The 27,430-nt window shown below is 49.2% G+C and overlaps 1 protein-coding gene across 1 annotated transcript in view; it reads left to right on the plus strand.

Annotated features, from left to right (window-relative positions):
• Window positions 1–27,430, plus strand: part of LOC119957679 (integrin alpha-D-like) — a 61,184-nt gene that overhangs the window by 12,874 nt on the left and 20,880 nt on the right. Inside the window, exons 3-4 of the mRNA XM_038785754.1 lie at window positions 2,435–2,561; window positions 3,938–4,083. Of these exons, the coding sequence (XP_038641682.1) occupies window positions 2,435–2,561; window positions 3,938–4,083 (273 nt within the window). The remainder of the gene's footprint in view (window positions 1–2,434; window positions 2,562–3,937; window positions 4,084–27,430) is intronic.

Below are 27,430 nucleotides of genomic sequence, written 5' to 3' on the forward strand. Positions count from 1 at the left end.
ACGGAGACAGCCCAGATACCTCAGGGCACAGAGACACAGCCCAGATACCTCAGGGCACGGAGACAGCCCAGATACCTCAGGGCACAGACACAGCCCAGATACCTCAGGGCACAGAGACTGAGCCCAGATACCTCAGGGCACAGAGACACAACCCAGATACCTCAGGGCACGGAGACTCTGCCCAGATACCTCAGGGCACAGAGACTGAGCCCAGATACCTCAGGGCACAGAGACACAGCCCAGATACCTCAGGGCACGGAGACAGCCCAGATACCTCAGGGCACAGAGACACAGCCCAGATACCTCAGGGCACGGAGACAGCCCAGATACCTCAGGGCACAGAGACACAGCCCAGATACCTCAGGGCACGGAGACAGCCCAGATACCTCAGGGCACAGACACAGCCCAGATACCTCAGGGCACAGAGACTGAGCCCAGATACCTCAGGGCACAGAGACACAACCCAGATACCTCAGGGCACGGAGACTCTGCCCAGATACCTCAGGGCACAGAGACTGAGCCCAGATACCTCAGGGCACAGAGACACAACCCAGATACCTCAGGGCACGGAGACTCTGCCCAGATACCTCAGGGCACAGAGACACAACCCAGATACCTCAGGGCACGGAGACTCTGCCCAGATACCTCAGGGCACAGAGACTGAGCCCAGATACCTCAGGGCACAGAGACTCAGCCCAGATACCTCAGGGAACGGAGACTCAGCATCAGCCCAGATACCTCAGGGCACAGAGACACAGCCCAGATACCTCAGGGCACAGACTCAGCCCTGATTACATACTCTATTACATACAGAATGTACAGAAGGAGGCCATTTGGCCCATCGAGTCTGAACCGACCCACTTAAGCCCTCACTTCCACCCTATCCCCGTAACCCGTCCTAACATTTTTGGTTTGGTCACTGAGGGCAATTTAGCATGGCCAATCCACCTAACCTGCACATCTTTGGACTGTGGGAGGAAACCGGAGCACCCAGAGGAAACCCACACAGACACGGGGAGGACGTGCAGACTCCGCACAGACCGGGAATGGAACCTGGGACCCTGGAGCTGTGGGGCACCAGTGCTAATCACTTGTGCTACTGTGCTGCACTGTATAATATTATTATACCTGTTTGCGTGTGTTGTTTTTTGAAAAAAATATATATATTTACTGTGTGCATTTCTTAAAGGATGGTGAAATGGTGAAAAATGAAACCATCTTGAAGTTGATGGTTTATTTTTTTTCTTGGGGGAGGTGTGAGAGTGAGAGTACCTTTAAGAAATAGGTGTTTATCAATCCGCATTCTCTCAATATCTGTAGTGGGTGTACCTTTAAGAAATATGTGTTAACGACTGCAGTGATGTCAGAGAGTGGGTGGAGCTGAGCTGCCTGTCATCTTTTTACTTACGTTTTAGGCTGTTTGCTGCAGGGCGTGTTTCAGTTTTGTTTTCAGAGCCGGAGAGCTGCAGTCACAGCTAGGAGGTGTATTTGGCTCTCTCTCTGTAACTTAAAGACTGTAAATAAATCCTTATGATTTAAAACTAATAACTTTAATCTGATGTGCTTCTGGTAAAAGGTATTTTTCAGCCTTATGGATGTTAAAAGGAAAGCTTAAGGGATTATTTACCATTGTATTCTTTACAGGTTGTATTTGAATTAATGGTTGCTATAATGTTCACTGTATGTTTCAAAAAGGTTCACTTGAGTTCATAGAATAAACATTATTTTGCTTTAAAAATACTTTTCCATTTCTGCTGTACCACACCTGTAGAGTGGGCCGTGTGCTCTCCATACCACAATCTAGTAAAAGTTGTGGGTAAGGTGAACTCCATGATACACTTTGGGGTTCTCTAAACCCTGGGCCATAACAAGAGGGAAAATACACCATTGGGAGGTATTAGTGATGTTCTTGTCGTGGCGAGGGAATGTGAGGTATTAGTGATGCCCTTGTCGTGGCGAGGGAATGTGAGGTATTAGTGATGTCCTTGTCGTGGCGAGGGAATGTGAGGTATTAGTGATGCCCTTGTCGTGGCGAGGGAATGTGAGGTATTAGTGATGCCCTTGTCGTGGCGAGGGAATGTGAGGTATTAGTGATGTCCTTGTCGTGGCGAGGGAATGTGAGGTATTAGTGATGCCCTTGCGTGGCGAGGGAATGTGAGGTATTAGTGATGCCCTTGCGTGGCGAGGGAATGTGAGGTATTAGTGATGTCCTTGTCGTGGCGAGGGAATGTGAGGTATTAGTGATGTCCTTGTCGTGGCGAGGGAATGTGAGGTATTAGTGATGTCCTTGTCGTGGCGAGGGAATGTGAGGTATTAGTGATGTCCTTGTCGTGGCGAGGGAATGTGAGGTATTAGTGATGTCCTTGTCGTGGCGAGGGAATGTGCATAAATTTTGGTTGAGGCAGCGAGAAATGGATGAAATCTCATGTTTCAGAATTCAGTGGTATTGGGAACACCGGGAGCGTACGGATGGAGCGGTGGAATGTTACTTTATCAAGGAAATCAGGAGACATTCATCAACATCAGCAAGGCCGATAAAGAAATCAGGAACAGCAACTTAGGTAAGAGATAATCAAAAAGAAAACTACACTGTCCCCATCAAACACTCCCAGGTACAGGTACAGTACGGGGTTAGATACAGAGTAAAGCTCCCTCTACACTGTCCCCATCAAACACTCCCAGGACAGGTACAGCACGGGGTTAGATACAGAGTAAAGCTCCCTCTACACTGTCCCCATCAAACACTCCCAGGACAGGTACAGCAAGGGGTTAGATACAGAGTAAAGCTCCCTCTACACTGTCCCCATCAAACACTCCCAGGACACGTACAGCACCGGGTTAGATACAGAGTAAAGCTCCCTCTACACTGATCCCATCAAACACTCCCAGCACAGGTACAGCACGGGGTTAGATACAGAGTAAAGCTCCCTCTACACTGATCCCATCAAACACTCCCAGCACAGGTACAGCACGGGGTTAGATACAGAGTAAAGCTCCCTCTGCACTGTCCCCATCAAACACTCCCAGCACAGGTACAGCACGGGGTGAGATACAGAGTAAAGCTCCCTCTACACTGATCCCATCAAACACTCCCAGCACAGGTACAGCACGGGGTTAGATACAGAGTAAAGCTCCCTCTACACTGTCCCATCAAACACTCCCAAGACAGGTACAAGGCAGCATGGTAACACAGTGGTTAGCACTGTTGCTTCGCAGCTCCACGGTCCCAGATCATATTCCCGGCTTGGGTCACTGTCTGTGCGGAGTCTGCACATCCTCCCTGTGTGTGCGTGGGTTTCCTCCGGGTGCTCCGGTTTCCTCCCACAGTCCAAAGATGGGCAGGTTAGGTGGATTGGCCATGATAAATTACCCAGAGTGTCCAAAATTGCCCTTAGTGTTGGGTGGGGTTACTGGGTTATGGGGATAGGGTGGAGGTGTGGGCTTGGGTAGGGTGCTCTTTCCAAGAGCCGGAGCAGACTTGCTAGGCCGAATGGTCTCCTTCTGCACTGTAAATTGTATGAAAAAAAAGGTACAGCACTGGGTTAGATACAGAGTAAAGCTCCCTCCACACTGTCCACATCAAACACTCCCAGGACAGGTACAGCACGGGGTTAGATACAGAGTAAAGCTCCCTCCACACTGTCCACATCAAACACTCCCAGGACAGGTACAGCACGGGGTTAGATACAGAGTAAAGCTCCCTCTACACGGTCCCCATCAAACACTCCCAGGACAGGTACAGTACGGGGTTATATACAGAGTAAAATCCCTCTACACGGTCCCCATCAAACACTCCCAGGACAGGTACAGTACGGGGTTAGATACAGAGTAAAGCTCCCTCTACACTGTCCCCATCAAACACTCCCAGGACAGGTACAGCACGGGGTTAGATACAGAGTAAAGCTTCCTGTACACTGACTGTCTATGTCTTCCACAGGGTACTCTATGCAGGAGGCCACAGGGGCTGGCTTTAGTTCCTATGTGGTGGGTGCCCCTCGGTATCGTCACCATGGGGAGGTGATCGTCTTCCAGAAAGGCAGCAACGGCAGCTGGGAGGATGTGCAGCGGATTCCTGGAGAGCAGGTAGACATCTTGGAGCTGATTACACCGCACTGTCAGAGGGTCAGTACTGAGGGATCGCCGCACTGTCAGAGGGTCAGTACTGAGGGAGTGCCGCACTGTGGGAGGGTCAGTGCTGAGGGAGTGCTGCACTGTCAGAGGGTCAGTGCTGAGGGAGTGCTGCACTGTCAGAGGGTCAGTACTGAGGGAGTGTTGCACTGTCAGAGGGTCAGTACTGAGGGAGTGCTGCACTGTCAGAGGGTCAGTACTGAGGGAGTGCCGCACTGTCAGAGGGTCAGTACTGAGGGAGTGCTGCACTGTCAGAGGGTCAGTACTGAGGGAGTGCTGCACTGTCAGAGGGTCAGTACTGAGGGAGTGCCGCACTGTCAGAGGGTCAGTACTGAGAGAGTGCTGCGCAGTCAGAGGGTCAGTACTGAGGGTGTGCCGCACTGTCAGAGGGTCAGTACTGAGGGAGTGCTGCACTGTCAGAGGGTCAGTACTGAGGGAGTGCCGCACTGTCAGAGGGTCAGTACTGAGGGAGTGCTGCACTGTCAGAGGGTCAGTACTGAGGGAGCCCCGCACTGTCAGAGGGTCAGTACTGAGGGAGTGCCGCACTGTCAGAGGGTCAGTACTGAGGGAGTGCCGCACTGTCAGAGTGTCAGTACTGAGGGAATGCTGCACTGTCAGAGGGTCAGTGCTGAGGGAGCCCCGCACTGTCAGAGGGTCAGTACTGAGGGAGTGCTGCACTGTCAGAGGGCCAGTACTGAGAGAGTGCCGCACTGTCAGAGGGTCAGTACTGAGGGAGTGCCGCACTGTCAGAGGGTCAGTACTGAGGGAGTGCTGCACTGTCAGAGGGTCAGTACTGAGGGAGTGCTGCACTGTCAGAGGGTCAGTACTGAGGGAGTGCCGCACTGTCAGAGGGTCAGTACTGAGGGAGTGCTACACTGTCAGAGGGTCAGTACTGAGGGAGTGCTGCACTGTCAGAGGGTCAGTACTGAGGGAGTGCCGCACTGTCAGAGGGTCAGTACTGAGGGAGTGCTGCACTGTCAGAGGGTCAGTACTGAGGGAGTGCCGCACTGTCAGAGGGCCAGTACTGAGGGAGTGCCGCACTGTCAGAGGGTCAGTACTGAGGGAGTGCCGCACTGTCAGAGAGTCAGTACTGAGGGAGTGCCGCACTGTCAGAGGGTCAGTACTGAGGGAGTGCTGCACTGTCAGAGGGTCAGTACAGAGGGAGTGCTGCACTGTCAGAGGGTCAGTACTGAGGGAGTGAAGCACTGTCAGAGGGTCAGTACTGAGGGAGTGCCGCACTGTCAGAGGGTCAGTACAGAGGGAGTGCTGCACTGTCAGAGGGTCAGTACTGAGGGAGTGAAGCACTGTCAGAGGGTCAGTACTGAGGGAGTGCCGCACTGTCAGAGGGTCAGTACTGAGGGAATGCTGCACTGTCAGAGGGTCAGTACTGAGGGAGTGCCGCACTGTCAGAGGGTCAGTACTGAGGGAGTGCCGCACTGTCAGAGTGTCAGTACTGAGGGAATGCTGCACTGTCAGAGGGTCAGTACTGAGGGAGTGCTGCACTGTCAGAGGGTCAGTACTGAGGGAGTGCTGCAGTGTCAGAGGGTCAGTACTGAGGGAGTGCCGCACTGTCAGAGTGTCAGTACTGAGGGAGTGCTGCACTGTCAGAGGGTCAGTACTGAGGGCGTGCCGCACTGTCAGAGGGTCAGTACTGAGGGAGTGCTGCACTGTCAGAGGGTCAGTAGTGAAGGAGTGCTGCACTGTCAGAGGGTCAGTACTGAGGGAGTGCTGCACTGTCAGAGGGTCAGTACTGAGGGAGTGCCGCACTGTCAGAGGGTCAGTACTGAGGGAGTGCCGCACTGTCAGAGGGTCAGTACTGAGGGAGTGCCGCACTGTCAGAGGGTCAGTACTGAGGGAGTGCCGCACTGTCAGAGGGTCAGTACTGAGGGAGTGCCGCACTGTCAGAGGGTCAGTACTGAGGGAGTGCCACACTGTCAGAGGGTCAGTACTGAAGGAGTGCTGCACTGTCAGAGGGTCAGTACTGAGGGAGTACTGCACTGTCAGAGGGTCAGTACTGAAGGAGTGCTGCACTGTCAGAGGGTCAGTTCTGAGGGAGTGCCGCACTGTCAGAGGGTCAGTTCTGAGGGAGCGCCGCACTGTCAGAGGGTCAGTACTGAGGGAGTGCTGCACTGTCAGAGGGTCAGTACTGAGGGAGTGCCGCACTGTCAGAGGGTCAGTACTGAGGGAGTGCTGCACTGTCAGAGGGTCAGTACTGAGGGAGTGCCGCACTGTGGGAGGGTCAGTACTGAGGGAGTGCCGCACTGTCAGAGGGTCAGTTCTGAGGGAGTGCCGCACTGTCAGAGGGTCAGTACTGAAGGAGTGCTGCACTGTCAGAGGGTCAGTACTGAGGGAGTGCCGCACTGTCAGAGGGTCAGTTCTGAGGGAGTGCCGCACTGTCAGAGGGTCAGTTCTGAGTGGGTCCTGCACTTTCAGAGCATCGGTACTGAATCTAAATCAATCTAAATCATTGAGGGAGATGAATTACATGAATATTTCTCAGCAGTATTTCCTGTTGAGAAAGGCATCAATGTTTGTGAAATTGGGGAAATAAAAAGTCATGTTGTGAAGACTGTTCATATTACAGCGATAGAGGTGTCGAGGTATTAAAGCGCATTAAGATAGATAAATCCCTGGAACCTGAAGAAATGTGTCACAGGGATATTGTGGAAGGTGAGGGAGGACATTGCTGGACCCCCACTGAGATATTTGAATACTCGACAGCCACTGGAGAAGGACCATGAGATTGGAGAGTCGCAAATATTGCGCCCTTATTTCAGAAGGGCTGTAGGGATAAGGCTGGGAACTACGGACCGGTTAGCTTTACTTCTGTAGTGGGTAAATTGTTGGAAGGTATTCTGAGGGACAGGATCTACAGGATCTGAAGCTGTATAAGGCTCTGGTCAGACCCCATTTGGAGTATTGTGAGCAGTTTTGGGCCCCGTATCTAAGGAAGGATGTGCTGGGCCTTGGAAAGGGTGCAGAGGAGGTTCAGAAGAATCACCCCTGGAATGAAGAACTTGTCGTATGAGGAACATTTGAGGACTCTGGTTCTGTAATCGTTGGAGTTTAGAAGGATGAAGGGAGATCTTACTGAAACTTACAGGATACTGCGAGGCCTGGATAGAGTGGACGTGGAGAGGATGTTTCCACTTGTCGGAAAAACTAGAACCAGAGGACACCATCTCAGACTAAAGGGACGATCCTTTAAAACAGAGATGAGGAGGAATTTCTTCAGCCAGAGGGTGGTGAATCAGTGGAATTCTTTGCCGCAGAAGGCTGTGGAGGCGAAATCACTGAGTGTCTTTAAGACAGAGATGTATAGGTTCTTGATTAATAAGGGGATCAGGGGCTATGGGGAGAAGGCAGGAGAATGGGGATGAGAAAATATCAGCCATGATTGAATGGCGGAGCAGACTCGATGGGCAGAGTGGCTTAATTCTGCTCCTAATTCGCACCTTCCTGTCTTATGGTCTTATGGTCTTGTGGTCTTCTGGTCTGAGACAGGCATTTCGACAGGCAAGGGCTAATTCGAGAAAGTCAACATCGCTTTGTAAAGGGTAAGTCAGGTCTCATGAATTTGATTGAGTTTTTTTGAAGGGGTAACCAAGAAGGTAAATGGGGCAGTGTCGGCAACGTTGTCTACATGGACTTGAGCAAGGCCTTTGACAAGGTATCGCATGGTAGGTTGTTGCAAAAGGTTAAATCTCACAGAATCCAGGGTGAGGTAGCCAATTGGATTCAAAAGTGGCTTGGCGACAGAAGACAAAGGGTGGTTGTGGAGGGTTATTTTTCACACTGGAGGCCTGTGACCAGCGGTGTGCCTCAGGGATCGGTGCTGGGTCCACTGTTACTTGTTATTTATTTTCATGATTTGGATGAGAATGTAGGAGGTATGGTTAGTAAGTTTGGAGATGACACCAAGATTGGTGGCATAGTGGATAATGAAGAAGGTTATATAAGATTGCAACATGACCTTGACCAGTTGGGCCAGTGGTCCGATGAATGGAAGATGGAGTTTAATTTACATAAATATGAGATGATGCATTTGGGAGATCAAATCAGGGCAGGGCCGACTCAGTTAATGGGAGTTCGGGAGAGTTGCAGAACAAAAAGATCAAGGAATACAGGTTCAAAGCTCCATAAAGTTGGAGTCGCGGGTGGACAGAACATAGAACATAGAACAGTACAGCACAGTACAGGCCCTTCGGCCCTCGATGTTGTGCCGAGCTTTGTCCGAAACCAAGATCAAGCTATCCCACTCACTGTCATTCTGGTGTGCTCCACGTGCCTATCCAATAACCGCTTGAAAGTTCAGAAAGTGTCCGACTCCACTGTCACAGCAGGCAGTCCATTCCACACCCTAACCACTCTCTGAGTAAAGAATCTACCTCGGACATCCTTCCTATATCTCCCACCCTGAATGTTATAGTTATGCCCCCTTGTAACAGCTACATCCACACGAGGAAATAGTCTCTGAACGTCCACTCTATCTATACCCATCATCATCTTTCTCCCTCAACATTTCACCTAGCTCACTCAACCTTTCCTCATAAGACCTATCCTCCAATCCAGGCAGCATCCTGGTAAATCTCCTTTGCACACTTTCCAATGCTTCCACATCCTTCCTATAGTGAGATGACAAGAACTGCACACAATGCTCCAAATGTAGCCTCACCAGGGTCATGTACAGTTACAGCATAACCCCGCAAGCCCCCTGTTAATAAACGCTAACACTAAAGGCCTTCTTCATGGCTCTATCCACTTAAGTGGCAACCTTCAGAGATCTGTGGACATGAACGCTAAGATCTCTCTGTTCCTCCACATTCCTCAGAACCTGCCGCTGACCCTGTAAACCGCATTCAAATTTTTTCTACCAAAATGAATCACCTCGCACTTATCACTGGTTAGAACATAAGAACATAAGAACTAGGAGCAGGAGTAGGCCATCTGGCCCCTCGAGCCTGCTCCGCCATTCAATTAGATCATGGCTGATCTTTTGTGGACTCAGCTCCACTTTCCAGCCCGAACACCATAACCCTTAATCCCTTTATTCTTCAAAAAACTATCTAGCTTTACCTTAAAACATTTAATTAAGGAGCCTCAACTGCTTCACTGGACAAGGAATTCCATAGATTCACAACCCTTTGGGTGAAGAAGTTCCTCCTAAACTCAGTCCAAAATCTACTTGCCCTTATTTCGAGGCTATGCCCCCTAGTTCTGCTTTCACCCGCCAGTGGAAACAACCTGCCTGCATCAATCCTATCTATTCCCTTCATAATTTTATATATGTATCTCTAAGATCCCCCCTCATCCTTCTAAATTGCAACGAGTACAGTCCCAGTCTACTCAACCTCTCCTTGTAATCCAACCCCTTCAGCTCTGAGATTAACGTAATGAATCTCCTCTGCACACCCTCCAGTGCCAGTATGTCCTTTCTCAAGTAAGGAGACCAAAACCGTACACAATACTCCAGGTGTGGCCTCATTAACACCTTATACAATTGCAGCATAACCTCCCTAGTCTTAAACTCCATCCCTCTAGCAATGAAGGACAAAATTCCATTTGCCTTCTTAATCACCTGTTGCACCTGTAAACCAACTTTCTGTGACTCATGCACTAGCACACCCAGGTCTCTCTGCACAGCAGCATGCTTTAATATTTTATCGTTTAAATAATAATCCTGTTTGCTGTTATTCCTACCAAAATGGATAACCTCACATTTGTCAACATTGTATTCCATCTGCCAGATCCTAGCCCATTCACTTAACCTATCCAAATCCCTCTGCAGACTTCCAGTATCCTCTGCACTTTTCGCTTTACCACTCATCTTAGTGTCATCTGCAAACTTGGACACATTGCCCTTGGTCCCCAACTCCAAATCATCTATGTAAATTGTGAACAATTGTGGGCCCAACACGGATCCCTGAGGGACACCACTAGCTACTGATTGCCAACCAGAGAAGCACCCATTAATCCCCACTCTTTGCTTCCTATTAATTAACCAATCCTCTATCCATTCTACTACTTTACTCTTAATGCCATGCATCTTTATCTGATGCAGCAACCTTTTGTGTGGCACCTTGTCAAAGGCTTTCTGGAAATCCAGATATACCACATTCATCGGCTCCCCGTTATCTACTGCACTGGTAATGTCATCAAAAAATTCCACTAAATTAGTTATGCACAACCTGCCCTTTATGAACCCATGCTGCGTCTGCCCAATGGGACAATTTCTATCCAGATGCCTCGCTATTTCTTCCTTGATGATAGATTCCAGCATCTTCCCTACTACCGAAGTTAAGCTCACTGGCCTATAATTTCCTGCTCTCTGCCTACCTCCTTTTTTAAACAGTGGTGTCATGTTTGCTAATTTCCAATCCACCGGGACCACCCCAGAGTCTAGTGAATTTTGGTAAATCATCACTAGTGCATCTGCAATTTCCCTAGCCATCTCTTTTAGCACTCTGGGATGCATTCCATCAGGGCCAGGAGACTTGTCTACCTTTAGCCCCATTAACTTGCCCATCACTACCTCCTTAGTGATAACAATCCTCTCAAGGTCCTCACCTGTCAGAGCCTCATTTCTATCAGTCGCTGGCATGTTATTTGTGTCTTCCACTGTGAAGACCGACCCAAAAAACCTGTTCAGTTCCTCAGCCATTTCCTCATCTCCCATTATTAAAACTCCCTTCTCATCCTCTAAAGGACCAATATTTACCTTAGCCACTCTTTTTTGTTTTATATATTTGTAAAAACTTTTACTATCTGTTTTTATATTCTGTGCAAGTTTACTCTCATTCTCTATCTTACTCTTCTTTATAGCTTTTTTAGTAGCTTTCTGTTGCCCCCTAAAGATTTCCCAGTCCTCTAGTCTCCCACCAATCTTTGCCACTTTATATGCTTTTTCCTTCAATTTGATACTCTCCCTTATTTCCTTAGATATCCACGGTCGATTTTCTCTCTTTCTACCGCCCTTCCTTTTCGTCGGTATAAACCTTTGCTGAGCACTGTGAAAGATTGCTTGGAAGTTCTCCACTGTTCCTCAACTGTTCCACCATAAAGTCTTTGCTCCCAGTCTACCTTAGCTAGTTCTTCTCTCATCCAATTGTAATCTCCTTTGTTTAAACACAAAACACTAGTATTTGATTTTACTTTCTCACCCTCCATCTGTATTTTAAATTCCACCATATTGTGATCGCTCCTTCCGAGAGGATCCTTTGAGATCATGAATCAATCCTGTCTCATTACACAGGACAAGATCTAGGACCGCTTGTTCCCTCGTAGGTTCCATTACATACTGTTCTAGGAAATTATCGCGGATACATTCTATAAACTCCTCCTCAAGGTTGCCTTGACCGACCTGGTTAGACCAATCGACATGCAGATTAAAATCCCCCATGATAACTGCTGTACCATTTCTACATGCATGAGTTATTTCTTTGTTTATTGCCTGCCCCACCATAACGTTACTATTTGGTGGCCGATAGACTACTCCTATCAGTGACTTTTTCGCCTTACTATTCCTGATTTCCACCCAAATGGATTCAACCTTATCCTCCATACCACCGATGTCATCCCTGACAATTGCCCGGATGTCATCCTTAAATAAGAGAGCAACACCACCTCCTTTACCATCCACTCTGTCCTTCCGAATAGTTTGATACCCTTGGATATTTAACTTCCAGTCGTGACCATCCTTTAACCATGTTTCAGAAATGGCCACTAAATCATAGTCATTCACGATGATTTGTGCCATCAACTCATTTACTTTGTTCCGAATACTACGAGCATTCAGGTAAAGTACACTTATGTTGGTTTTTTTACCTTCGTTTTGAATCTTTACATATCCAGTTTTATTCCTTTTAGTATTACTTAGTTAAACTATTAGTTAAACTCCATCTGCCATTTTCCGGCCCAGCTCTGCATTCTGTCAATGTCTCTTTGCAGCCGACAACAGCCCTCCACCTCATCCACTACTCCACCAATCTTGGTGTCATCAGCAAATTTACTGACCCATCCTTCTGTCCCCTCCTCCAAGTCATTGATAAAAATCACAAACAGCAGAAGACCCAGCACTGATCCCTGTGGTACACTGCTGGTAACTGGTCTCCAGTCTGAAAATTTTCCATCCACACCACACTCTGTCTTCTATGTTACTTATCCAATTGGCCAAATTTCCCTCTATCCCACACCTCCTTACTTTCTTCATGAGTCGACCATGGGGAACCTTATCAAACGCCTTACTAAAATCCATGTATACGACATCAACTGCTCTACCTTCATCTCCAAGCGGGATAGAGGGGGAGGTAAAAGGGGTGGAGGAGTTCCATTACTGGTCAGAGAGGATATCACAGCTGTGCTGAAGAAAGGCACTTTGGAGGACTTGAACAGTGAGGAGATATGGGCAGAGCTCAGAAATAGGTTGGCGCTGTACTACAGACCTCCCAACAGCGAGCGTGAGATAGAGGTCCAAATATGTAAACAAATCATGGAAAGATGTAGGAGCAATGTAGGTGGTGATAGGAGATTTTAATTTTCCCAACATTGACTGGGATGTACTTAGTGTCGGAGGTCTATATGGAGCAGAATTTGTAAGAAGCATCCAGGAGGGTTTTCTAGAGCAGTATGTAAATAGTCCAACTCGGGAAAGGACCATACTGGACCTGGTGTTGGGGAATGATCCCGGCCAGGTGGTTGATGTTTCAGTCGGGGATTACTTTGGGAATAGTGATCACAACAGTGATTAGAATATTAATGGATAAAGACGAGAGTGGTCCTAAAGGAAGAGTGCTAAATTGGTGAAAGGCCAACTATACCAAAATTCAGGAGGAGCTCGGGAATGTGGATTGGGAGCAGCTCTTTAAGAGTAAATCCACATTTGATATGTGGGAGTCTTTCAAAGAGAGGTTGAATAGAGTACAGGACAGACATGTCTCTGTGAAAATGAGGGATAGAAATGGTAAGATTAGGGAACCATAGATGACAGGTGACATTATGAGACTAGCTGAGAGGAAAAATGAAGAATACATAAGGTCTATAAAGGGGCAGCACGGTAGCATGGTGGTTAGCATAAATGCTTCACAGCTCCAGGGTCCCAGGTTCGATTCCCGGCTGGGTCACTGTCTGTGCGGAGTCTGCACGTCCTCCCCGTGTTTGCGTGGGTTTCTTCCGGGTGCTCCGGTTTCCTCCCACAGTCCAAAGATGTGCGGGTTAGGTGGATTGACCATGCTAAATTGCTCGTAGTGTCCTAAAAAGTAAGGTTAAGGGGGGGTTGTTGGGTTACGGGTATAGGGTGGATACGTGGGTTTGAGTAGGGTGATCATTGCTCGGCACAACATCGAGGGCCGAAGGGCCTGTTCTGTGCTGTACTGTTCTATGTTCTATGTCTAGGCGACTGAAGACAGACTAAGATAAGAGATAAGATGTATAATCATCTGGAAAGGAATAATTTGATTAGAGATAGTCAACATGGTTTTGTGAAGGGTAGGTCGTGCCTCACAAACCTTATTGAGTTCTTCGAGAAGGTGACCAAACAGGTGGATGAGGGTAAAGCAGTTGATGTGGTGTATATGGATTTCAATAAAGCGTTTGATAAGGTTCCCCACGATAGGCTATTGCAGAAAATACAGAGGCATGGGATTCAGGGTAAGTTAGCAGTTTGGATCAGAAATTGGCTAGCTGTAAGAAGACAAAGAGTGGTGGTTGATGGGAAATGCTCTGACTGGTGTCCAGTTACTAGTGGTGTACCACAAGGATCTGTATTGGGGCCACTGCTGTTTGTCATTTTTATAAATGCCCTGGAGGAGGGCGCAGAAGGATGGGTGAGTAAATTTGCGGATGACATTAAAGTCGGTGGAGTTGTGGACAGTGCAGAAGGATGTTACAAGTTACAGAGGAACATAGATAAGCTGCAGAGATGGGCTGACACGTGGCAAATGGAGTTTAATGCAGAAAAGTGTGAGGTGATACATTTTGGAAGGAATAACAGGAAGACAGGGTACTGGGCTAATGGTAAGATTCTTGGTCGTGTGGTTGAGCAGAGAGACCACGGTTTCCATGTACATAGATCCCTGCAAGTTGCCACCCAGGTTGATAGGGTTGTTAAGAAGGCGTACGGTGTGTGAGCTTTTATTGGTAGAGGAATTGAGTTTCAGAGCCATGAGGTCATGTTGCAGCTGTACAAAATTCTCGTGCGGCCGCATTTAGAGTATTTTGTGCAGATCTGGTCGCCGCATTATAGGAAGGATGTGGAAGCATTGGAAAGGGTACAGAGGAGATTTACCAGAATGTTGCCTGGTATGGAGGGAAGATCTTATGAGGGAAGGCTGAGGGACTTGAGGTTGTTTTCGTTAGAGAGAAGGTTAAGAGGTGACTTAATTGAGGCATACAAGATGATCAGAGGATTAGATAGGGTGGACATTGAGAGCCTTTTTCCTTGGACGGTGATGTCCAGCACGAGGGGACATAGCTTTAAATTGTGGGGAGATAGATATAGGACAGATGTCAGAGGTAGGTTCTTTACTCAGAGAGTAGTAACGGCGTGGAATGCCCTGCCTGCAACAGTAGTGGACTCGCCAACACTAAGGGAATTTAAATGGTCATTGGGTAGACATATGGACGATAATGGAATAGTGTAGATGGGCTTTAGAGGGGTTTCACAGGTTGCCGCAACATCAAGGGCCAAAGGGCTTGTACTGCGCTGTAATGTTCTATGTACTCTCCAGTCCTCTGGCACTATCCCTGTGGACAGTGAGGACCCAAAGATCAAAGCCAAAGGCTCTGCAATCTTATCCCTTGCCTCCTTGGATATATCCCATCTGGCCCAGGGGACTTGTCGACCCTCAGGTTTTTCAAAATTGCTAATACATCCCCCCTCAGAACATCTACCTCCTCCAGCCTACCCGCCTGTATCACACTCTCATCCTCAAAAACATCGCCCCTCGCCTTGGTGTACACTTAAAGTATTCATTCTACACCTCTCCTATCTCTTCTGACTCCATGCACACTCCTGTCCTTGACCGGCCCTAACCTCGCCCTGGTCAATCTTTTATTTCTCACATAACAGTAAAAAGCCCTGGGGTTTTCCTTGATCCGACCCACCAAGGACTTCTCATGGCCCTCCTAGCTCTCCTAATCCCTTTTTTTAGCTCATTCCTTGCTACGTTGTAACCCTCAAGTGACCCAACTGAACCTTATTTTCTCATCCTTACATACGCTTCCTTTTTCCTCTTGACAAGACATTCAACCTCTTTTGTGAAGCATGGTTCCCTCACACGGCCATTTCCTCCCTGCCAGACAGGGACATACCTATCAAGGACACGCAGTATTTGTTCCTTGAACAAGCTCCACCTTTCATTTGTGCCTTTCCCTGACAGTTTCTGTTCCCATCTTATGCTCCGTAATTCTTGCCTAATTGCATCATAATTACCCCTCGCCCAATTATAAACCTTGCCCTGCCGTATGGCCCTATCCCCCTCCATTGCAATAGTGAAAGACACCGAATTGTGGTCACTATCTCCAAAGTGCTCTCCCACAAACTAATATAACAGCCGGTTCATTACCCAGTACCAAATCCAATGTGGCCCCCCCTCTTGTCGGCCAATCCGCATCTTGTGTCAGGAAACCCTCCTGCACACACTGTACAAAAACTGCCCCATCCGAACTTTTTTACCTGTGGAGGTTCCAATCAATATTTGGAAATTTAAAGTCACCCATGACAACTACCCTGAGACCTCCACACCTATCCATAATCTGCTTTGCAATTTCTTCCTCCACATCTCTATTATTATTTGGGGGCCTATAGAAAACTCCTAACAATGTGATTGCTCCTTTCCTATTTCTAACCTTGGCCCATCTTACGCCAGTAGGCAGATCCCCTTCGAACTGCCTTTCTGCAGCCGTTAAACTATCCTGATTAACAATGCTACTCCTCCACCTCTTTTACTACCTTCCCTACTCTTACTGAAACGTCTATACCCCGGAACTTCCAACAACCACTCCTGTCCCCTGTTCTAACCATATCTCCGTAATGGCCACAACATCATAGTCCCTAGTACCAATCCACGCTCCAAGTTCACCTATCTTATTCCGGATGTTCCTTGCATTGAAGTATTCAACCCACCTTCCTGTCTGCCGGTACACTCCTGCGACCTTGATACCCTCCTCAGTACCTCACTACTCTCAACACTGGCTTCTGGACTACAGCTCGTTTTCCCATCCCCCTGACAAATTAGTTTAAACCCCCCCGAAGAGCCGTAGCAAATTTCCCTCCCAGGATATTGGTGCCCCTCTGGTTCAGGTGCAAACTGTCCTGTCTGTACAGGTCCCACCTTTTCCAGAATGTGCTCCAATTATCACGTACCTGAAACCCTCCCTCCTACACCATCCCTGCAGCCACATGTTTATCTGCACACTCTCCCTATTCTTCACCTAGCACGTGGCACCGGCAACAAACCAGAGATGACAACATGGTTTGTCCTGGCTCTCAGCTTCCACCCTAGTTCCCTAAATTCCTGTTTTAAATCCCCATCCCTTCTCTTACCTATGTCGTTGGTACCGATGTGTACCATGACTTGTGACTGTTCCCCCTCCCCCTTAAGGATTCTGAAATCACAGTCCGAGACATCACGGACCCTGGCACCCGGGAGGCAACATCCCATCCGTGAGTCTCTTTTGTTGCCACAGAACCGTCTATCTGTCCCTCTAACTATCGAGTCCCCAATAACTATTGCTCTCCTGCTCTCCCTCCTTCCCTTCTGAGCCACAGGGACGGACTCAGTGCTGGAGATCCGTTCACCGTGGCTTACCCCTGGTAGGTTGTCCCCCTCAACAGTATCCAAAGCGGTAAACTTGTTACTGAGCGGAATGACAGCAGGGCATTCCTGTACTGACTACTTCCTCCCAGCCCCTCTCACCGACACCCATCTATCTTCATAGGGTGGTGAAGAAGGCATTCTGCATGCTAGGTTTTATTGGTCAGAATATTGTGGAGGTGTACAGACCTTCACAGCACCCTAGGTGCTCTCAGCCCACGTACTCCCCGCATTGCAGATCTCTACTGCCTCCCAGAAATACACAAGGCCAACACACCAGGCCGTCCTATCGTTTCAGGCAATGGGACCCTGTGTGAGAACCTCTCTGGCTACATCGCTGGCATCTTTAAACCCATCGTACAAGGTACGCCCAGCTTCTGCCGTGACACGACGGACTTCCTGCAGAAACTCAGCACCCATGGACCAGTTGAAGCAGGAACATTCCTCGTCACAATGGACGTCTCGGCACTCTACACCAGCATCCCCCATGACGACGGCATTGCTGCAACAGCCTCAGTCCTCAACACTGACAACTGCCAATCTCCAGACGCAATTCTGCAACTCATCTGCTTCATTCTAGACCACAACGTCTTCACCTTTGACAACAAGTTCTTCATCCAGACGCATGGAACAGCCATGGGGACCACATTCGCACCTCAATACGCTAACATCTTCATGCACAAGTTTGAACAAGACCTCCTCACCACACAGGACCTTCAACCGACGTTACACATCGATGACATTTTTTTCCTTTGGATCCACGGCGAAGAATCACTGAAACGACTACACGATGACATCAATAAGTTCCATCCCACCATCAAACTCACCATGGACAATTCTCCAAAATCAGTTGCATTGATGGACACACTCGTCTCCATCAAGGACGGTCACCTCAGCAACTCGCTTTACCGCAAGCCCACAGATAATCTCACGATGCTCCACTTCTCCAGCTTCCACCCTAAACACATTAAAGAAGCCATCCCCTATGGACAAGCCCTCCATATACACATGATCTGCTCAGACAAGGAGCGTAACAGACATCGACAGATGCTGAAAGATGCCCTCTTACGAACGGGATATGGCGCTCGACTTATCGATCGACAGTTCCAACGCGCCACAGCAACAAACCGCACCGACCTCCTCAGAAGACACACACGGGACACAACCGACAGAGTACCCTTCGTCGTCCAGTACTTTCCCGGAGCGGAGAAACTACGACTTCATCTTTGCAGCCTTCAACACATCATCAATGAAGATGAACATCTTGCCAAGGTCATCCCCACACCCCCACTACTGGCCTTCAAACAACCGCGCAACCTCAAACAAACCATTGTTTGCAGCAAATTACCCAGCCTTCCGAACAGCGAACACGACATCACACAACCCTGCCAGGGCAATCTCTGCAAGACATGCCAGATCATCGACATGGATATCACCATTACACGTGGTAACACCACCCACCAGGTACGCGGCACATACTCGTGCGACTCGACCAACGTTGTCTACCTCATACGCTGCAGGAAAGGATGTCCCGAAGCGTGGTACATTGGCGAGACAATACAGACGCTGCGACAACGAATGAACGGACATCGCGCGACAATCGCCAGGCAGGAATGTTTCCTTCCAGTCGGGGAACACTTCAGCAGTCAAGGGCATTCAGCCTCTGATCTCCGGTTAAGCATTCTCCAAGGCGGCCTACAGGACGCGCTACAACGCAGAATCGCCGAGCAGAAACTTAGAGCTAAGTTTCGCACGCATGAGTGCGGCCTCAACCGGGATCTTGGATTCATGTCGCATTACATTCACCCCCCACCATCTGGCCTGGACTTGCAAAATCCTACCAACTGTCCTGGCTTGAGATAATTCACCCTCTTTAACCTGGGGTTACCCCTCTCCCTGGATCTGGAAAGACTTAATAACCTGCTAATGCTCGCATTCTAAGCATTGTCTGGCATCTTTGAATTTGTCTATATAAATGTTTCTGGAACAGACCTCTTCATTCACCTGAGGAAGGAGCAGTGCTCCGAAAGCTCGTGTTTGAAACAAACATGTTGGACTTTAACCTGGTGTTGTAAGACTTCTTACTGTGGTTAGAATATTGTTGAAGTTGTACAAGACATTGGTCAGACCACACACGGAATACTGTATACAGTTCTGGGCACTATTATATGAAGGATATTGTTGAACTTGAAAGAGTGAAGAAAGGATTTACGAGGATGCTACCAGGACTAGATGGTCTGAGTTATAAGGAGAGGCTGGATAGGCTGGGACTCCTTCCCTCGAGTGTAGGAAGCTGAGGGGTGATCTTATAATAGGTCTATAAAATAATGAGGGGCATCGATAAGGTTAATAGTCGACATCTTTTCCCAAAGGTAGTGGAGTCTAAAACTAGAGAGTATAGGTTTAAGGTGAGGGGGAGAGATATAAAGGAGACCAGAGGGGAAATGTCTTCACACAGTTGGTGGTGAATGTCTGGGCCGGGCTGCCAGAGGCAGTGGCAGAGGAGGGTCTGTTTTTGCTCCCTTAAAAATCAGTTGGACAGTTACATGGGCAGGGTGGGTATAGAGGGATATGAGCCAAATGTGGGCAAGTAGGACGAGCTTAGTGATAGAAACTGGGTTGGCATGGACAGGCTGGGCCGAAGGGCCTGTTCCATGCTGTAAACATCTATGACTATGCGGAAGTGCTGCACTTCAGAGAGTCTGTACCAGCGGGAGCGCTGCCCTGTCAGAGGGTCAGTACTGAGGGAGGCCCACTGTCAGAGGGTCAGTAACTGAGGGAGTGCCGCACTGTCAGAGGGTCAGTACTGAGGGAGTGCTGCACTTTCAGAGAGTCTGTACAGCGGGAGCGCTGCCCTGTTCAGAGGGTCAGTACTGAGGGAGTGCCGCACTGTCAGAGGGTCATTACTGAGGGAGTGCCGCACTGTCAGAGGGTCAGTACTGAGGGAGGTGCTGCACTGTCAGATGGGTCAGTACTGAGGGAGTGCCGCACTGTCAGAGGGTCAGTACTGAGGGAGTGCTGCATTGTCAGAGGGTCAGTACTGAGGGAGTGCCGCACTGTCAGGGGGGTCAGTACTGAGGGAGTGCCGTACTGTCAGAGGGTCGGTACTGAGGGAGTGCCGCACTGTCAGAGGGTCAGTACTGAGGGAGTGCTGCACTGTTAGAGGATCAATATTGAGGGAGTGCCGCACTGTCAGTGGGTCAGTACTGAGGTAGTGCCGCACTGTCAGAGGGTCAGTACTGAGGGAGTGCTGACTGTCAGAGGGTCAATACTGATGGAGTGCTGCACTGTCAGAGGGTCAGTACTGAGGGAGTGCCGCACTGTCAGAGGGTCAGTACTGAGGGAGTGCTGCCCTGTCAGAGGGTCAGTACTGAGGGAGTGCTGCAATGTCAGAGGGTCAGTACTGAGGGAGTGCCGCACTGTCAGAGGGTCAGTACTGAGGGAGTGCTGCACTGTCAGAGGGTCAGTACTGAGGGAGTGCCGCACTGTCAGAGGGTCAGTACTGAGGGAGTGCTGCATTGTCAGAGGGTCAGTACTGAGGGAGTGCCGCACTGTCAGTGGGTCAGTACTGAGGGAGTGCTGTACTGTCAGAGGGTCGGTACTGAGGGAGTGCCGCACTGTCAGTGGGTCAGTACTGAGGGAGTGCCGCACTGACAGAGGGTCAGTACTGAGGGAGTGCCGTACTGTCAGAGGGTCGGTACTGAGGGAGTGCCGCACTGTCAGAGGGTCAGTACTGAGGGAGTGCTGCACTGTTAGAGGATCAATATTGAGGGAGTGCCGCACTGTCAGTGGGTCAGTACTGAGGTAGTGCCGCACTGTCAGAGGGTCAGTACTGAGGGAGTGCTGACTGTCAGAGGGTCAATACTGATGGAGTGCTGCACTGTCAGAGGGTCAGTACTGAGGGAGTGCCGCACTGTTAGAGGGTCAGTACTGAGGGAGTGCTGCACTGTCAGAGGGTCAGTACTGAGGGAGTGCTGCAATGTCAGAGGGTCAGTACTGATGGAGTGCCGCACTGTCAGAGGGTCAGTACTGAGGGAGTGCCACACTGTCAGAGGGTCAGTATTGAGTGAGTGCTGCACTGTCAGAGGGTCAGTACTGAGGGAGTGCCGCACTGTCAGAGGGTCCGTACTGAGGGAGCGCTGCACTGTCAGAGGGTCAGTACTGAGTGAGTGCTGCACTGTCAGAGGGTCAGTACTGAGGGAGTGCCGCAATGTCAGAGGGTCAGTACTGAGGGAGTGCTGCGCTATCAGAGGGTCAGTACTGAGGGAGTGCTGCACCTCCCAAAACCCTGCCTCCTCCCCCTCCCAAAACTCTTCCCCTTCCCAAAACCCTGCCCCCTCCCCCTCCCAAATCCCTGCCCCTCCCCCTTCCAAATCCCTGTCCCCTTCCCCTGTCATGTGAAAGTAGCTTTTAGAAAGGGGTGTTTATAAATGGGTGTGTATATAAATATCTGTAGTGAGAGTATTTTTAAGAAATTGGTGTTTACTACTGCAGTGATGTCAGAGGGTGGGTGGAGTTGGGCTGTCTGTCAGCTTTTTGCTTCCGTTTTAGGCTGTTTACTGCAGGGTATGATTTAGTTTCATTTTCAATGTTGGAGCTGAAGCCAGACCAAGCAGGTAACACAACATGGTACCAGCGAGTGGCTTTAACAGAACGAGTTAGATAAGGTTAGACAAAAAGAGAAGAAAATTCAGACCGGATATTCGACTGTGGAAGACTTCGTAGCAAATGGATCCTCAACGACTAACTGTGGGACGCATTAGACCTCTAGGGCACCAGGAAACAACCGGTAATTTAAGTTATGATTGGAAAAGATTTGAACAGATATTCCAAATATTTGTCGCAGCTAATGGTTTAAGCATGGTCTCTAATGCAACAAAAATAGCACTACTATTCTCAATAGGAGGGCATGAAGCTAGAGAAATCTATAATTGCTTTAATTACTTCGAAGGTGAAGACAACACCAAAATAGAAGTAATACTCAAAATATTTGATGAACACTGTAAGAGCCAGTTTGGTGAGATGCTGGAAAGATTTAACTCTTGTCCTAAATGCCAGAGAAACGGAGGGCCCATCACTGATTTTATCACAAATCTCAAGTTAATACCACAAGGCTGTGATTATGCTGATTTCAGAGACACTGTTATAATGGATCAATTAATTTCTGGACTATCTGATAAAAATTTGAGGGAAGAACCTTCACACACTAAGTATCGAACTCTAGAAACTGCTATACATAAATGCCTTGCTTATGAACAAAAACAAAATCAATACGTTGAGTCTCTACATAGAACATAGAACATAGAACGATACAGCACAGTACAGGCCCTTCGGCCCTCGATGTTGCACCGACATGGAAAAAAACTAAAGGCCATCTAACCTACACTATTCCCTTATCATCCATATGCTTATCCAATAAATTACTCGCCAACATTGAGGGAGTATCGGAAGCTGCAGGCAGAGTTTGAGTTGTTGACCACGGGGAGGACGGTGGAGCAGTTGAGGAGGGCAAGGGGGGTGGTCTACGAATATGGGGAAAAGACGAGCAGGATGTTGGCGCACCAGCTTAGGAAGAGTGAAGCGGCCAGAGAGATTGGGGGAGTAAGGAATAGAGAGGGCAACATGGTCTGGGATCCAGGGGGGGTGAACGACATTTTTAAAGAACTTTAAAGAAGCTGGTTCGGCGGGGGGGTGGGGGTGGGGGTGGGTGGGGGGGGGGGGGGAGGTGGGGGTAGAGCACCGGGTTTTGCTGTACGCGGACGATCTGCTCTTGTACATCTCAGACCCGGTGGAGGGCATGAGGGAGGTTATGCAGATCTTGGGGGAATTTGGCAGGTTTTCGGGGTATAAATTGAACGTGGGGGAAAAGTGAATTGTTTGTGATCCAGGCAAGGGGGCAGGAGAGGTGACTGAAGGAGCTGCCACTCAGGATGGTAGAGAGGAGCTTTCGCTACCTGGGAATACAGGTGGCTAGGAAATGGGAGGCATTACACAGGCTCAACCTAACCCGGCTGGTGGAGCAAATGGAAGGGGACTTTAAAAGGTGGGACATGCTCCCGCTATTGCTGGCGGGGAGGGTACAGACCGTGAAAATGACAGTGCTCCCCAGATTTTTCTTTCTCTTCCAGTGCCTCCCCACCTTCATCCCTAAGGCCTTTTTCAAGCGGGTAAACAAGATTATTTTGGGCTTTGTATGAGCGAAGAAAACCCCATGGGTGAAGAAAATGTTGGAGCGCAGTCGGGGGGAGAGTGGGTTGGCGCGGCCGAACTTCTGCAACTACTACTGGGCGGCAAATATAGCCATGATCAGGAAGTGGGTAATGGGAGAGGGGTCGGCATTGGAGCGGATGGAGGCGGCGTCATGCAAAGGCACCAGTTTGGGAGCACTGGTAACGACACCTTTGCCATTCTCGCCGGCCCGATACTCCACTAGCCCGGTGGTGGAGGCGGCATTGAGGATCTGGGGGCAATGGAGGAGATATAAGAAGGTGGAGGGTGCGTCAGTCTGGACCCCGATTTGCAAACCACAGGTTCACGCCGGGCAGGATAGATGGCGAGTTCCGAATGTTGGCAGAGAGCAGGAATTAGACGGATGGGAGATCTATTCATCGACGGGAGTTTTCCCAGTCTGAAGGCGCTGGGGGACAAGTTTAAGCTGCCGCCGGGAAATGGTTTCAGATATTTACAAGTCCGGGACTTTCCGAGGAAACGGGTGTTGGCTTTCCCGCTGATCCCGGATACAGGACAGAGGAATGTCCGGTACTTGGTGAGGGAGGGGAAAGTGTCGGATATCTATCAGGAGTTGTTGGAGGTGGAGGAGACCCCGGTGGAGAACCAAGTGGGAGGAGGAGCTCGGTGGGGAGTTAGAGGCGGGTCTGTGCACGGACGCCCTAAGCAGGGTTCATTCCTCCTCATCCTGTGCTAGGCTCAGTCTAATACAGTTTAAGGTGGTCCACCGGACACACATGACGGCAGCGAGGATAAGCAAGTTTTTTGGATTAGAAGATAGATGTGCGAGGTGTGCGGGAAGCCCAGCAAACCATGTCCATATGTTTTGGGCATGCCCGAAGCTTGGTGGATTCTGGCAGGGGTTTGCCAAGGCAATGTTCAAGGTACTAGGTACCCGGGTGGTGCCGAGTCCAGAGATAGCGATCTTTGGAGTGTCAGAAGACCTGGAAGTTCAGGGAGTGAAAGAGGCCGACATTCTGGGTCACTGTCTGTGTGGAGTCTGCACGTCCTCCCCGTGTGTGCGTGGGTTTCCTCCGGGTACTCCGGTTTCCTCCCACAGTCCAAAGATGTGCGGGTTAGGTGGATTGGCCATGTTAAATTGCCCGTAGTGTCCTAAAAAGTAAGGTTAAGGGGGGGTTGTTGGGTTACGGGTATAGGGTGGATATGTGGGTTTGAGTAGGGTGATCATTGCTCGGCACAACATCGAGGGCTGAAGGGCCTGTTCTGTGCTGTACTGTTCTATGTTCTATGTCTATTCTGGCCTTTGCCTCCCTGGTAGCCCAGAGATGGAGCCTTTTAATGTGGAGGTACTCGAAGCTCCCGAGTGTGGGGACCTGAGTCAGTGACATGGCTGGGTTTCTCAAGTTGGAGAAAATAAAGTTTGCCTTGAGAAGGTCAACGTTGGGGTTCTCTCGGAGGTGGCAGCCATTCATCGACTTTCTCGGGGAAATTAAAATGTCAGCGGAAGCAGCATTCTGAGGGGGGGCGGGTAGGTGCAATGTGTTTAAGAGATGTACAGAAGGGGGTGGGTGGGAAATGTCTAGTTTACCATGTTGATGTTTATGTTATTATTAAAAGCAAATTACTGCGGATGTTGGAATCTGAAACGAAAGGGAAAATGCTGGAAAATCTCAGCAAGTCTGGCAGCATCTGTCGGGAGAGAAAAGAGCCAACGTTTCAAGTCCGATGACTCTTTGTCAAAGCTAACAGACAGAGAGAGTGGGAAATATTTATACTGTGGAGTGAGAATGAAAGATGAGTCATAGCCACAGAAACCCAGGGAAACTGGGTGCTAATGGCCAAGGGGAAAGAGTGTTAATGGCAGTACCCAGAGAGGACAAAAGATGTGAATCGTCAAACAGCAGGGAAACTAACATCAGAGGATGAACTGTAGGTGTGGGAGGAGGGGAAGGGGGAAGCAAAGAGGAGAAAGGTGGAGGAAAGAAAGAAATGGTAAAAGACAGTTAAAATGAAATGAAAACAAATGGGTTGAGGTGGGGCTGATCATCTGAAGTTTGTTGAATTCGATGTTCAGGCCGGAAGGCTGTAGCTGCCTAACCGGAAGATGAGATGTTGTTCCTCCAGTTTGTGTTGAGCTTCACTGCAACATTGCAGCAGGCCAAGAACAGACATGTGGGCATGGGAGCAGGGTCTTGTGTTAAAATGGCAAGCAACAGGAAGGTCAGGGTCCTGAATGCGCACAGACCGAAGATGCTCAGCAAAGTGATCACCCAGTCTGCGTTTGGTCTCTCTGATATAGAGGAGACCACATTGGGAGCAGTGAATGCAATAGACCAGATTGGAAGCGGGGCAAGTGAAACGCTGCTTAACCTGGAATGAGTGTTTTGGGCCTGGGATGTTAAGCATGGAAGAGGTAAAGGGGCAGGTGTTACACCTTCTGTGATTGCATGGGAAGGTGCCATGGGTGATGGGAGAGGTACTGGGTATGGTTGAGGATTGGACTAGATTGTCTCGGAGGGAACGGTCTCTGCGGAATGCTGACAGAGGGAGTGAAGGGAAGATGTGTTTTGGTGGTGGCATCACGCTGGAGTTGGCAAAAATGGCAGAGGATTATGCTTAGCATACGGAGGCTGGTGGGGTGAAATGTGAGAATGAGGGGGACTCTATCCTTGTTCTGGGAGGGAGGGGAGGGGGCGAGGGTAGTGGCGCGGGAGATGGACCGCACAATGTTGAGGGCCCTGTCAACAACTGTAGGTGGGAAATCACGGTTGAGGAAGAAGGAACACATTTTCGAAGCACCATTTTGGAAAGTGGCATCGTCGGAACAAATGCGACGGAGGCGAAGGAGTTGAGAGAAAGGGATGGAGTCCTTACAGGGTGTAGGGTGTGAAGAGCTGTAGTCCAGATAGCTGTGGGGGTCAGTGGGCTTGTAGTGGATATTAGTGGATAGTCTATTGCCGGAAATGGAGACAGAAAGATCAAGAAAGGAAGGGAAGTGTCTGAGATTGACCAGGTGAAAGTGATGGAGGGGTGGAAACTGGAAGCGAAGTTGATGAATTTTTCCAGGTCCGGGCGAGAGCACGAAGCGGCACCAAAATAGCCATCAATGTATCGGTAAAGGAGTTGTGGGAGGGGGCCCGGAGAGGCCTGGAACAAGGAATGTTCCACATACTCCATAAAAGGCAAGCGTAGCTAGGACTCATGCGGGTATCCATTGCTTCACCTTTGATTTGGAGAAAGTGAGATGAGTTAAAGGAGAAGTTGTTGAGAGATAGAACGAGTTCAGCCAGACGGAGGAGAGTGGTGGTGGATGGGAATTGTCCGGGTCTCTTTTCGAGAAAGAAGCGAAGAGCTCTCAGGCCATCCTGGTGTGCGATGGAGGCGTAGAGGGATTGCACATCCATGGTGAATAGAATGCGGTTAGGGCCCGCGAACTGGAAGCTGTCAATATGGCGCAGGGTATCAGAGGAATCCTGGATGTAGGTGGGGAGGGAATGGACCAGAGAGTGAGGATGGAGTCGAGATAAGAGGAAATAAGTTTGGTTGGGCAGGAGCATGCTGACACAATGGGCCTGCCGGGACAGTCCTTTTTGTGGATTTTGGGAAGTAGGTAAAAGCGGGCTGTCCGGGGTTGGGAAGCCGTAGGGGGAAGGGATTCGGAGGAAATGAGGTCACTAATTATGTTATTATTGTTTTATTTGTTATTGTTATCAAAATTTTGCAAATGCTTCAATAAAAATATTTTTAAAAAGAAGACAGAGGGTGGTGGCAGATGGTAAATTTTCATCCTGGAGCCCAGTCACCAACGGGATCAGTGCTGGGTCCTCTGCTATTTGTGATTTTTATCAATGACTTGGAGGAGGGGGCTGAAGGGTGGGTCAGTAAATTTGCTGATGGCACCAAGATTGGTGGAGTAGTGGATGAGGTGGAGGGCTGTTGCAGGCTGCAAAGAGACATTGATAGGATGCAGAGCTGGGCTGAAAAATGGCAGATGGAGTTTACCCTGATAAGTGTGAGGTGATTCATTTTGGTTGGATACATTTGAATGCGGATTACAGGCAGGGTTCTGTAGAATGTGGAGGAGGAGAGAGATCTCGGAGTTCATCTCCATAGATGTCTGAAAGTCTCCACTGTCATGTGAGAGTACCTTTAAGAAATGGATGTTTAAGCAATGTACCTTTAAGAAATGGAGCAGCTCCTATTACTGAAGTGATGTCAGAGTGTGGGTGGAGCTGGGTTTTTAGCTCAGCCATTTTGCAGTGTTTAGGTTTCAGTTTTGAGGAAAAGAGCTTGGGTGTGTC

Source organism: Scyliorhinus canicula, chromosome 27, assembly GCF_902713615.1.
Source record: "Scyliorhinus canicula chromosome 27, sScyCan1.1, whole genome shotgun sequence".
Lineage (NCBI taxonomy): Eukaryota > Metazoa > Chordata > Chondrichthyes > Carcharhiniformes > Scyliorhinidae > Scyliorhinus > Scyliorhinus canicula.